At 45.5% G+C, this 13432-nt stretch overlaps 2 protein-coding genes across 2 annotated transcripts; one reads left to right on the forward strand and one right to left on the reverse strand.

The window, feature by feature from the left end:
- Positions 1-574: 574 nt before the first annotated feature.
- Positions 575-13303, forward strand: LOC117899204 (paired box pox-meso protein). The gene is made up of 2 exons (XM_034809076.1): positions 575-1322; positions 11793-13303. The coding sequence occupies exons 1-2, from the start codon at positions 1313-1315 to the stop codon at positions 12896-12898; spliced, it is 1116 nt and encodes a 371-aa protein (XP_034664967.1). The 5' UTR covers positions 575-1312; the 3' UTR covers positions 12899-13303.
- On the reverse strand, positions 9536-10276 carry LOC117899213 (oleosin-B6). Its single transcript, XM_034809086.1, has 3 exons — positions 10127-10276; positions 9992-10070; positions 9536-9931 (listed from the first exon to the last, which is right to left on the reverse strand). Exons 1-3 carry the CDS (start codon positions 10229-10231, stop codon positions 9645-9647), a joined length of 471 nt encoding a protein of 156 aa, XP_034664977.1. The 5' UTR covers positions 10232-10276; the 3' UTR covers positions 9536-9644.
- Positions 13304-13432: the final 129 nt, after the last annotated feature.

Here is a 13432-nt window from a genome sequence, read left to right on the forward strand (position 1 = left end):
ACACTTGTGTACATTTCCAATATTTAATATTTAAATGAAATACAATCCCTATAAATATAGTTTTAATTTATTAAGTTTAAAGATTCTTATTGTTGCATTTTTGAAACTTTAAATTATTATTTCGTTTATCTTAGTATATAAAAAACTTTTGGCTACAGGGACTTATTGTCCGAATGATTGTACCTATGAAGATCATCGAATAACCGCATTACTAAATACAAATATATTTGGCTACCCATAACTCTTGGGCCCAACCTCGTGGCGGTCCTTGGGTGTGGAGCGACATTCTTCATTTTTCTTATTTTCCCATACACAGATGCACACATACATAGACACACACTCACGCGATCATCGCCATTAAAGCCAACAAATACAAGCCGATCGACCGCCCTCCTCCGTGTGTGTGTGTGAGTGTATGAGAGCATGAGAGGCGGCAGTGGGACAGAGAGCGAGATAAGGAGAGGCAGAGAGAAAGACAGAGAGAGAGAATCTGCGGATGCTGCGTCGACGCCGTGGATGTGGCTGCTACTGCGACTGTGGTTGTGGATGTGGATTGATGGACACACGATCGCTGCTCGTTCGGGCAACAGTGGCAGCCACATTAGTCGCAGCAGACACGGGTGACGACCAACAACACAAGAGTGGCAGAGAGCGCGGCAGAGATTCGCACGGTAAAGAGAGAGACGAGTCGAGACGAGAAGCGCGCGCACGGATCAGTGGATGCGGATTAAACGAATCTGAGCAAATCGCGAGTGTCTATCTCCGTGGAATGATCGATCGATCTGATCGCGCCGGAGGTCCAACAGCCAACAAAGATCAAAGTGTATATCCCCCAGCCCCAACCATTTACGATAAGGTGTGGATAAGTGCGTGATAATTATCAGAAACCCCGATCGTTTGGCCCGAAAATGTGCTAATCAGATCTCAGTTTTGGTTCAACAACTCAGACGCCCCGTCGCGACGTGGCGATCGAAACGCAACCGGGCACCAGTGCTCCAGCACCAACTGGCGCCAATTTGTATACAAATTTCATGCCTTAATTGAAACTAACATTATAGCCAAGTGGCAAGTGCGAAAAGTTAACGACTAGTCAACAGCTCTGCTTGCTCCGCAGCCCCAGCCCCATCTCCAGCTCCAGTCCCAGTCCCAAAACATATATTCCTCCCTCCATTTCGCGCAGTGTGCAAATTGAATCTCCGTCGCGGGGGCAGAGAAAGTTGGCGGAGAAAGAGTCGCTGTAGAAGAGCAAAATCAACAGCCGGTAACCAACGAAGCAATTGTGGAGTTCTTCAGTCAACTAACGCCGCCCGACATGGACCCAGGTAGGTGTCTGCCCCTCCATCCAATATATCCAATATCCACTATCCAGTAGGGCCCTCTCCAATGATCGATCGATCTACATACATATGTGAGGTGCCGACGGCAATGAAGATCTCCCTGGTTAATCCAACACAGCCACTCAAATCGTCAACTCAAGTGTTTTGCCAACAAAGTGATCCGAGTCCCAGGTCCTGATGCAGCTCAACTCAACTCCCTGCCATCGATTGAGGCATTCCACTCACTCCCTTTGCCCTTTTTGGGCCAGGCCAAGAGGGGACAAGTGTTTGCTTATGATTTTGTCGTTTCAAAAGGTTGCCGTCGCTGGCCGCGCATGATCGCCAGCCTCGCGGTAGCTGCGTCTCGTGTTTGCCATCGAAGATGGTCACCCAGGTCCATGCCCCTGCCCATGCCTTCTAATTTAACTAATGATCGTTGTAATGTTTGCGCCTTTTGTCGTGCGGTCTTCACTTTTGGCTCCAAGTGTCCGTGTCTCTGTTTGTCCATGTGCTTTGGGCCAGAAAACAAAACCCCCGAAAACTCCAACCCATTGGCCCGAAAATAAATGAAAAATGTGTGTAAAGATTTGCTTTGAGCTACCCCAAAGATCTATTGACAAAACGGTGTGCAATTGAATAATTTGGCATGCGTTGCTTTCCTTAGGGCTGTAAATATATTAGTTAATAGTGGTTAAACATGGTTAACTTTCGCGAAATTTAAAAGATGGAATCGTCATTGGAATTAGTTGGTCAAGGTAGGAGAAATGGAATGAATGACATAACTTCGTACATTTCCAAGGAGTCCTCTTTCTATCTGACTTGTGGATCGCGTATAAATTTAGGATTATCCAAAATTAATATATTTTGGAAACAAGTCCTACAATTTTATCAGTTGCAACATTCAATTTTACGATCTGTATTCCTATTGGTGACTGTTCTGTGATCTTTAAATCATCCTTCTTTCTTATTCAAAGTTATACTATGTAGCTTTGATTCGCTGCTAATTTTTGAGAGCGATCTTTGGTTCATTGCATTTAGAAATTCGTTCTATTGCTGGTTGCTTTTGGATGTGTCCATAAAGTTAATTAATTTACCAATCTATTGATCGCCATTTCCCCTCTATTTTAATCAAGAATCATATTCCATATATTCAACCCACAAAAGTAGTAACAATTATTGGAAATAATAAAACATGCATCGGGGCAGGAATACAACAAAAAAAGTCGCAAAGTCCCGCACTTTGGTCCATTAATGACTTGCTTTCGATGTTTTGACATTTTGTTTGTACGCGCATGCTGGCCGCTTTGTTTGCACGGCCGCAGACGTCGACGAAGATGCAGAAGGAGAGACGCAGAGGCATAGACGAAGACGGAGAGGCGGAGAGACGGGAGAGTCGCCGTTGCGGTGGCTATGAAGATGCACAAGTGCGTGACTAACGGCCACCGGTAGCCATCTACTTCGGTAGCTAAACATGAAAAGCCCACAAAACACCGACGACCGACGACCGACAGTGCCGATGCGAGATGCTAAAATCACAGAAATGGGCAGTAAAACAAAAGACGTAGACCCCAGGCCAGACCAGACGAAGATGTAGACGCAGCCACAGGCCAGAGTCTCGCACTGGTACTACGATGGTCACAAAATGCAGGCAAACACTTGAGATGCTCGTACGAAAAGAAAAGACGTCGCGTCAATGTGTACACGCCTTAATGGAAGAGTATACATCTGTACTTATTTACGGGTGGCACAGGAGCAGGGACAGAGCGGAGGTAGGGTACGGGAACGGGTACGGGAACGGAGCATTATAAAAGCCCAACCTGCAGCTTCCTCCATCTGATTGCAACTCAAGTTTGGGACAACGCTTCAGTGACCCCGCTTGATTGTGTGGCGTCGCCATTGTCGGTGTCGTTTCCCCCCAGAGTTCCATAATTAAATCACTTCCCCGTCAACTGATGCGAAACTCTTTCATTAAGCGACTTACGACTTGGGATATTATGATCCGCAACTTCGTGACAAATTCAAATGGACTTCTCTGGAGTGCAAAAGTGTTCCTTCCTTTACTTTCTGAAATTTGAAGCAATTTTCAAAGTTTCCCCCACAGAATTTGATGGTTTCTGATCCCTAAGAACTTCACTCAGCTGGAGTTGCATTTCTTTCTCCCCAAGGATCGCTCCTTTGACATTTGACAAGTGTGTGCATTGAGGTTGAGGAGCAAAACCGCTCATTATCATAAATTTAATGAGTTTCTAATCGCTGGTGTTGGTGGGGGCACGTGCTCGAGGGGATAATGAATGGAAGCTCATCAATAAGAACAGCCAACATCTGGATGTGAACCCTAACCCCTTGGTGGCCTGTGTCAATTCCCGCGGGGTTGCAGCCGGAACTGCAGTAGGAGTACCACATAAATACTCATAGACTCCAACTGCACTTCCCATCGTCCAGAGTCTGCAGTCAGAGGCAGTGTCAGAGGAGTCAAGAGTGGGCGAGCTGCGGAACACATGGCTAGATTTATGCATGTTGCCGCTGTCAGCGACGGGCGTTGCACATTGCTCGAATGCCAGCGAACCCGAACCGTACTCGTCCCTGTCCGGGGACCCGGGGGCCATGCCAGGGAGTTGTGTGTGTCGGTGTCGGTTCTAGTACATTGCCAATGATTGGTCGGATCTGTTGGATGGATGTACGAGTTTTCGATTTGTGGCCTCTATCTTCTATCGTACATTTGGGCTATGCGCTCGGCTCGCATTGTCCACATTCTTGGTACGCGTAATTGAAGTCACCGCGGCATGTCTTTGTTGGGTGCCACCCCTTTCTCGACATTCCCTCCGCACTGAGGAGCAGCCGTCATATTTCCTAGACTCCCATTTTGCGATCAGCTCCGGAGAAGGGCTCTGGGCGGTGCGCTGCGCGTATCTTTGTGGTGGCTGCCGTGATTTATGGACTCATTAATTTCTGTTGACAGACAATGCTGTTGACGCCGAAGGAATCTATTTAGCTTTATGTACTTTTGATTCCCACTTGCCGGAGCACGCAGCACAGGGCAGGGCGCCTATTTTATGACTTTCATTTATAATTTGAGGCACTTGCACTTGATCCGCCTGGCATTGTTTAATCAGGAAACGAGGAACACGCATGGCAGATCTCTACAGACGGTGATTTATGTATGTAATATGTATGGGCTATGTACTATGAACCATTGAACATTATCGGGACCCAGAAAATGCTCATCGATATGTGAAGAATAATGACCATATTTTTGAAATGATTTGGAGTCTATCTATTATGGATTTAAGACCAATCAATATAAATTTCAAGTGACTATAAATTAGCAGGGAATTTCCTTCTCTCCGCATCTTTCTTGATGTTCATTTGCATGGGGAAACAGCATCGATCGATGTTGTGTAAACAAATAGCGATCTCTTTTGCATTGATAACACTTGAAATTGAACTTTTGCAGATTAAGATGGAAAATGGCATTGCCTGCGGTTCAAGAGGAGACAGGGGAATACTTATGCTTCCTCTTTCTCCCGGCTGGGCGACTCTGTGAAATTTACTGATAAATAAATGCGATTGTGCGGCAAATTGTGCAACGCTCCGAATGCGAAATTGTCGACAAGTGCTGCTCATAGTTAGTATATAAATGAAAGGAAAAAACAAAACGAAAATAAATAACAAAACTGCAATGAAGACTGCATTTAAAGGGTGCTATTTATATGTCGCAGCAAGAACCCAACAAAGTCTGCAACTATGTATGAATGTTTATAATGCATTTATGTATTTTCATGTCTTATACATAATGCATATGGGGACAGGGGCCACGCGGCGTATACGCAATGCAATTGCCGAGCCTCAGCACAACTCAACTGAGTTGTTAAATTAATTTTTTCTGCAAATGCGAATGCATGTAAATTTCATAAAAAGAAAATCACACAAATTAAACATATATGAAGCGGCATCTCCCCATCGCTCCCCAGACGGCGCTCTGTCAATCAACCTGCATTGCCGCTGGGGCTGCCACTGGGTCTGCCGAAGGAGAAGGAACCGCTTGCCAAGACCCAAAGATTTATGGGAACAGGCCGCACCACATGCACATGTGCATAAACCCAGAAATTGTACAGTATTCAAAAAGGAAATTCAATTTGCCATGCACTTGAATACCCTATCGGGGAGGGTATGGATTATGGGTTGTGGAACTTGTGATGGCATCAAACATCAAGAACTCTTAGAGCATTCGAAATTCGTCTTAAACTGTTTTAAACTTTGTCGCGTTTTTGTAACGTTTTGGGGCGTTCCATCCGCCAACAGAATGGATCAAACACCAAACATACAGCCCGAAAAAATATTGCCCTCAATATCAAAAACATCATTTCATGCCAAATTTATATTCCATTTGGTCCCACAACGAATTAAAGCACACAAACACACACACACAATCCAAATTGGCAGCCATTTTGATATTGTATTGTATTATTTATTTTATTTGTTTCCCTTCAGTTAATGCTGTGAATATGCAGACAATTACTCAGAGCTTTCTACGATTTAATACAATTAAGTGGGCCATTTTCTCAGAACGCATGGCTTGACGTGAAAACGTGTTAATTGACGGGCCGCTTATTAATTTGATTTGAAATGTTTATTTATTGTTGAAACACAACAAAATGCCCGAAAAGTATTGTTGTCATCGTAGGGTTCTTTTTGCCCATGCTATCACTTCAAAATGTGTCTCATAAATCCCACAATGTATTTAAATGATAGCATAAACAAAATTTCTTATCAATTTGAAATGTTTGAATTTGTTAAATTCAATTAGGCAGCAAATAAGTTCATTGCCTCTCGACATTTGACATCAAATTTGTGCTCGCCGGCGAATAATTTCTAAATGAAATAATCTCCGCATCAATCGAATCAAATCAAATTACGAGTACGAGTGTGTACGAGTACATTTATTTCAGTGCACTTTTAGTTGCATCTTATCAACCAGACAAGCAGGAAGAGGACGGTGCAATCTCGTTTATTGCCAGATCATTATTTCGCATCATTCCGAAATGATAAGAAAATGCATTGCTAAAAACAAATTCAGAATAATCAATGTACAGTGAAGACAAGTAAAAGAAAACCAGGATTTTATTTATGTTTCTCTAGCTATTCCCTTCGATAGCTGCTCTTATCGAAAATAAATCATTAAAAAATAGTTTTAAAGTTGAAAAAAATCCCATTGCAGTCCTCACTGTAATCACATGCTCGTAAATATATTTTTTAGCAATTTAGTTTTGTTTTTTCTTTGCCGCTCCGTCCATTTTGTTTAGCAAAATATTATTTTTAATTAGTTCTAGTTAGTTAACATTTGTTAATTGCTCCCGTAATTGGATTTACGCGCATCAGTGGCTTTTGGTGAACACTTTAATGATATTTTAATAATTTATAAAAGGAGTTGAAAAATGGCAATTTACAATTTTAAGTGCCGTCGGCATTCGTTTGTCAAAAAGCGCAAGTGTTGAGAAATTTCCAAGAAAATGAAAGGGAAATGAACGGACAAACATTTCTTTATGGATTGCCTGGTCGTTGGTAGCATTTTGTATGTAATTTGTTTATCGTTTGTGGAGTGGCAGTGGAAACAATGACCGGCCATTGTATTCGGCAATTTCCCAGAATTTATGAATTATAATGTTGCCCTATAGACAATTTTAATTGAGCTTTTTATGGCATGCTCTGCGGGGAGGATGCCGATACGAACCCTTAACCCACCCGCGAAAGACGACGCCGATATCTAGGAGTCGAGCGTGACGACCAGCCTAAGTAAAAGTATAAAATTTCATGGCAAACAGAGCCATTTGTAAGCCATTTGTACCACCAAAAAAGAGAACACACAGATACAGAAGCATCAGAGAGCAGCTACCGAATGCGTTTCGAATTTCCGCTGGCATCCGTAAGGACAACGGAACGGAGACGAAAATCCATGGGCAAATATTGACCGGAATAGGTTCCAGGGCTGTTCGAGGCAAGGGCACGGCCATATGCATCTCCATTTCGTTTCAGAGTTTATGATTTTTTAAGCTGTTTACCAGACCTCTTCACATTTTTGTAGCTGTTTGCCTTTCATTAACAGAAGCGGCTGCTGCTGCTCAGCCTCGACTCGACTCGAGATCGGATTGGATCGTATCGGATCGGATCAGGCAACGACTTTGTAGGCCTGAGTGTTTGCCTTGATTAAGTCGCTGACTAGTGGAAAGTCGGAAAGCCGGAAAGGGTCCTCATTAGATATAAAGTAGTACGCTGCCGCTCCCGGTCTCCTGGCTGCTGCTGCTGCTGTTCTAAATGATCAGCGGCTTAACTCGAAATTAAACAAACAAAATATCTTTTAGTGTTCGAAGGTTCTTCTTCATCGGGAGATGGCGAGCAAACAAGCAAACATCTCAACGGCGACCTGGGATGCACCTGAATCGCCTCTGATCGTGACCGACGCACGAAGATCGTTCAACGTTCAACGACGGTGGCATGTTTGCACCTCTAATAAGACCAACAATCAGTGCCGACGCATCGTCCACCACCACTCCGAAGGGTCAACAAAATGTTGCACTTGCACTTGTGCAACGAATCCCTACCAAAAGGGTTAGTTAGGAAAGGGAACGAGACTGTGGAACTGCAACTGCAACTAGCATCATCGCTCATTAATCAAATATGTTTTGGAGACTGGGCACGGCACGTTGCAAAATGTTTGCCAGCCACTTTTGACTCATCATCAGCATCCAGAGCCCGAGGGGAATGGAATCGATGTGTTGCTCTAATAGGGAATACGTGACTAATTTGCATGTGCGGGAGAGCACATTTTATTCTGGCTCGGAGCAGGCCGGATGTCGATTGGCATTGGCGGTCATAAATCACAGGGGAAGGGGAAATCAACACACAGCACAGCAATGATTGAGGGTGATGTGGTGGCGATTTTCAAACATTTTCACCTAACAAGTCACACAACAACACAACACAACCGATGGTCAATTCCAATTCAAATTTTTCGGTTCTATTCTTATCGTTAGTCGCTCGGAATAACTCAAATATCATAATTAAACTCCAAGTGCTCAACTTTGGCTTCCATTAATCTTCCATAATTGCCCAAAATTGATGTCATGCGTATTTGAAAAGCCATTAAAACCAGCAACGCAGCACCACAATCTCCAGCAATAGATCCAAGCAAAGACACAAAAAACAAGAGGATCCTCCATGTACATCGTTCATTTGGTGGCCCGACAACTAGAAGATATTTGTTGAGACAAATTTATGAACGTTTAGCACAAAAGTCAAGCACTCGGAGATAATGTTCACGAAGAGAACAAACAAATTGCAGCCCTCATTGAACATATTTCGAATACTTTTTGTCGACAACACAGCAGAAGAAAATCGGAAAAAACAGACAGACAATGGAGAACAGAAGTATACAAATGTATGGGATGCTCGGGGGGAGCAGATGTACGGACTAGAGGATATCCATTGACATACATTTTGGTGTCCATAGCTGCGAAAGCAAGTTCTTTGAAGGTTGTAAATGATTAAATATTTTGGCTGCAAGTTCTTTGCTTAAACTTCTCTCTCCTTCAACTGTCTTATATACCCTTTGGCAATGGCTTTTTTAAAGAGCACAAAAAGAGTGCAGCTAATGGGTAAATCTGTGAAGATGCTTCGCATTTGCTGCATCATACTATAGGTAGCGCATTTGTCGTATGTGTGATCTTTGACGTTGCCTCATCCCTTGGTGGCTCTGGCGCTGGATACTACGCTGCAGACTCCAGAGACGAGGAGCAGGAGCCCAGCGAAGACCCTCTATGTTTGTAACTCAATTCGAAAATAATTAACGATCACAAGATTACAAATGTCAAACATAATGTCAAGCTGGGGGCTGCCGCGATATCACATTTTTGCCACCGGCACACTGTCGCTGTCGCTGGGGGAAAATGCCCTGGCTCCTGTCGTCCCGAATGTTCAAAGACCAAACACGAAATAAAACCACCGACTTGGTCCCCGTATGGAAATGGAAGTGGATGTGGGAGAACCCCATCCACTCGCCAGACGCCGCAATGCGTGTGGGTCTGTGGCGAGTGCCAGCCGATTTGTTGTGACTTATGTCACGACAATTGTATCTCAAACTCGTGAGATATGTGCAAGTGCAGGGGAGGAATCCAAGTATCCGAGATTTGTGCACAGATCTGTGGGAGTTCTTTGCATGATTCTGCACCGAGAACAAAAGTTTTATTCATATAATAAGTTAAGTCGTATACCGAATCCCGTGTTCAAACCTAAGGATAGATGAATGCTATGATGATGAACGGATTGGAAAAACTATCCTGAAGGAGCTGCAGTTGTGGCCGCTGCTGCAGGGGCTGCCGCAGGAGCTGCTGTTGAGGCATCTCCAGTGGCTGGCGCAGGAGCTGCTGGAGAAGCAGGTGGAGCAGCAGGGGCAGCAGGTGCAGCAGGTGCAGCCGGAGCAGCCGGAGGAGTAGCGGCAGGTGCAGCTGCAGGTGGAGCGCCAGGGGCAGCAGTTGGGGCTACTGCAGGAGGACCCGCTGGTGCAGCAGTTTGATTCGGATCTTTTTGGCCGACTATAACCGTACAGTTGCGACAAATCACTGAAAGGAAATATAAATAAAGCAAGTAACATCAGTAGATAGAACCCCAAAAGTACTTACGGATCTCCTCCGAGTCGCTGTCGCTGTCATCAAAGTAGTCTGACAAGATGCTGGAAAACCAATCGTACGTTTCGCGTTTCTAAAATGCCAAAATAATTAACTCAAGTGGAATAGGATGTTTCAATAGCTGCTTACCGTTTTGGCAGGACTCTGCTCTGGCTCTGGTCGGGCCTGAGTGCCCAGCACGTTGAGGAGCAGGCAGAGGCCGAGTATTAAAACAAGTTCACTTCTAGTTGACATTCTAACTTTGACTGACGGGCAAATGTAGCTGAGAGACTGGTTTATATAGTGCGATAAATGGCACACAAATGCATGAATGTTGGCTGAGCATCTTAGACCACTATCGAAGGATCACTTCATGGAGATTGCAATAGATTTTTAATTATATTTGCTAGAGATTGAAAAGTTACTTGGATGGCTTTCGATGTTCTTTCTTAGTCGCATGATAATCACATCTATTTAAAGTGTTTACACGGCATCCCATAGTCGAGTAATTCTTTATTTATCTCCCCTAATGCTCTCTCAACATGAACAATCACCTTTTATGTGGGGAGATACCGGCTATTTCGGACTATTTGTTTCGTATTTATGCAGCTGCACGTTCGTCTGGCCCATTTGTCTGGTGGGGTTAGCCCGCAAGTGCAAGTGCCTGGCAATGATCATCGAACTGCAATTGACAAGTGCGCAAATCCATAACCATAAAGTACATGAAATTTGAAACTGTCTGTCGGATCGTTAGTCCAAGTTGTGGGGGTGGTGGCAACAAGTGTCTGCGGGGCTGGCAATTCGGACTGTAATACGATATACCTTCATGCCAATGGACTTGTAAGTCGCGAAATGTACTTTTGCATTCGATTTCTTGAATGAGGGTCGATACTCCAGGGCACTGCCAAGTCCCTTCTTTGTTCGGTTCCTTCCTGTTTTCTTTTGCAACTCGGGAGCGGAGCCCTATTGTGGTCAAGTTTTATGGCGCTGGACCACGAGTACGTGTTGTGCCAGCAAGTAGCTGCTGTGAAACACAATTCGAAATTAGAAGTCGGCGCAGATGTGCAACATTTCCTCCAGTTGCCTCTAATTGTAGTGGAACTCCAGAGCTACACTGGCAGGTGCCATGACTGATGCATTCAAATGATGTGTGTAGCTTTTATTTGCTAGATAAAATTTAACTGAAAACTCTTGTTTTTCTTTTCTGGAGCACTTAAATTGTTTTCTTTCACCTACTTCGTCCTAGGTAGTGATCTGTCCACAGTTTAACCTGCCTCAAAAAGGGGGCAAATCTTTTGCATTTCCGCACGTTCGTTGCATTTGAATGGTGTTTTCCAAGTCCGCAATCTGTGGTACGATTCTCGAAACACCCACATCCGCAGTTCCAAGAAGCAAATGGTAGCAGGCGATTTTTTCAGCCGAAGAAACGAACAAACTCCAATCCATTTCGCTGCTGCTGCTGCTGCCCCGCAAACTCCTCACCGTTCTTATTTGCGGGCGAAACTAATTAGAGGCAAATGTGCTTTTGTTCGGTTGCCATTCGAGGGACTGCTCTTTGTTTATACCCTCAAGATGGGACATGGATATATGCAGATCTAAGGGAATTTCGGAAAAGATTATGATACAATTTGATGATCAATTTTTTTCCTTTTATGCACATGAAATCGATATACAACTTTCAGCAATTAATAATTATTCTCTGACCATTCTGCAAATATCCTAAAGAGCATCCAAGCTTCGACTTGCTCTCTGTAACTTTTATTTTTCCCATGCTAAACTCTCTAACCCTCTCCTTTTGCTCTCCCTCTCGTTGCAGAGTCGCAGTGTCCGCAGTACGGCGAGGTGAACCAACTGGGCGGTGTCTTTGTCAATGGGCGACCATTGCCGAATGCGACGCGCATGCGGATCGTGGAGCTGGCCCGGCTGGGCATCCGGCCCTGTGACATTTCCCGCCAGCTGCGGGTGAGTCATGGCTGTGTGTCCAAGATACTGGCGCGCTACCACGAGACGGGCTCCATACTGCCGGGCGCCATCGGAGGCTCCAAGCCGCGCGTGACCACGCCCAAGGTGGTCAACTACATCCGGGAGCTGAAGCAGCGCGATCCGGGCATCTTTGCCTGGGAGATCCGGGACCGACTGCTCAGTGAGGGAATCTGTGACAAGACGAATGTGCCCAGCGTCAGCTCCATTTCCCGCATCCTGCGCAACAAGCTGGGCAGCATCGGGCACCACCATGCACCGGGCGGATCGACTGGCTCCGGATTGGGCAGTGGAAACAGCAGCAACGGAAACGGCGGAGGCGGCGGCGGTGGCAATGTGGGTGGCAGCGGCAGTCAGATTGGCAGCAATGGCAACGGCATGAATGTGGGAAACACACACCCGGGCGCCCCGCATCACCACCACCATCACCACCAGACGGCAGCCGTGGCAGCGGCCAGCGCCCATCATGTCCACGCCCATGCCCACGCCCACGCCCACCTCTACAATTCCATCTATCAGCCGTACAGTGCCGCCGCCGCGTACAGCATGAAGGCCGTCTCCTGCGGCAGCCCCTCACCACCTCAGGGATCGGGTGGTCAGACGCATCCCCACCAGCTGCGCAGCGTGGCCGCCGCCGCAGCAGCCGCCCACTGGCCATCGTCGCATTCTGTCAGCGATATCCTGGCCCACCATCAGGCTGTCGCCTTGCGTGCCAGCTGCCAGGTGGGCGTTGGCGTTGGCGTGGGCATGGGCAACACAGTGTCGCCGCTGCCAATGACCCCGTCGCCGGTGACCGGTGGAGCCAGTGGGGGCCAGCCGCTGCTCGACTGCGAGGGTGGACAACAGACGCCCTACAACTACTACATGTACTTTCAAAATGGTGGCATGCACCATCATCACCATCACGGCGGTATGATGGCTGCCGGAGCCACGGGCTTATGAGGATGCAGCAGGAAAGCTTCGCCGGAGGCCATTAGTCATAGTTTGAGCTGGGGGGTTGGTTAAGGGTGCGAAACTCAGAGCTCTAGTCGGAGACGGTTCCAGTGAACACTTTCGCCGGCAAAACGTTGCCAATTGCAATGCATACTTTTGGGAGAAGTCTCAAAGTGCCGACAGATGTGTTTTCGGATGCCAATTGAAACCTAGCACGGGACCTACCATACTTCTATACGAATTTTATGTAATTTTGGAGATTTTTCTTTGTGTTTGTTTTTCATTCTTGGATTGTTAGAGTTTCGCGTTGGATTTAGTCAGATGAACTGCAAGTAACTCATTATGTTGAAGTGGAGAGTATTGAGTTCGGATTTGCGGAATGGTTAATGTTAATCGAAATATATTTAGGGATTTGTATGGATGTGTATGTGTTATATAGGTTCTTGTTCTCATAACGTCTATTTGTACAATATGCTCACTAAGTAAACTAGTTGACTAATTTATGGCTACGATTACAGCAACTAAATGTAATTATCGTAATAA

This window comes from Drosophila subobscura, chromosome O, assembly GCF_008121235.1.
Source record: "Drosophila subobscura isolate 14011-0131.10 chromosome O, UCBerk_Dsub_1.0, whole genome shotgun sequence".
Lineage (NCBI taxonomy): Eukaryota > Metazoa > Arthropoda > Insecta > Diptera > Drosophilidae > Drosophila > Drosophila subobscura.

Excerpts from the sequence above, each read along its gene's own strand:
- LOC117899213 (XM_034809086.1), bottom strand. The coding sequence starts at position 10,231 with ATGTCAACTAGAAGTGAACTTGTTTTAATACTCGGCCTCTGCCTGCTC. Across the intron at positions 10,071-10,126 it reads AGCAGAGTCCTGCCAAAACG|AAACGCGAAACGTACGATTG; the intron begins GTAAGCAGCTAT and ends TTGGCATTTTAG. Across the intron at positions 9,932-9,991 it reads CAGCGACTCGGAGGAGATCC|TGATTTGTCGCAACTGTACG; the intron begins GTAAGTACTTTT and ends ATTTCCTTTCAG.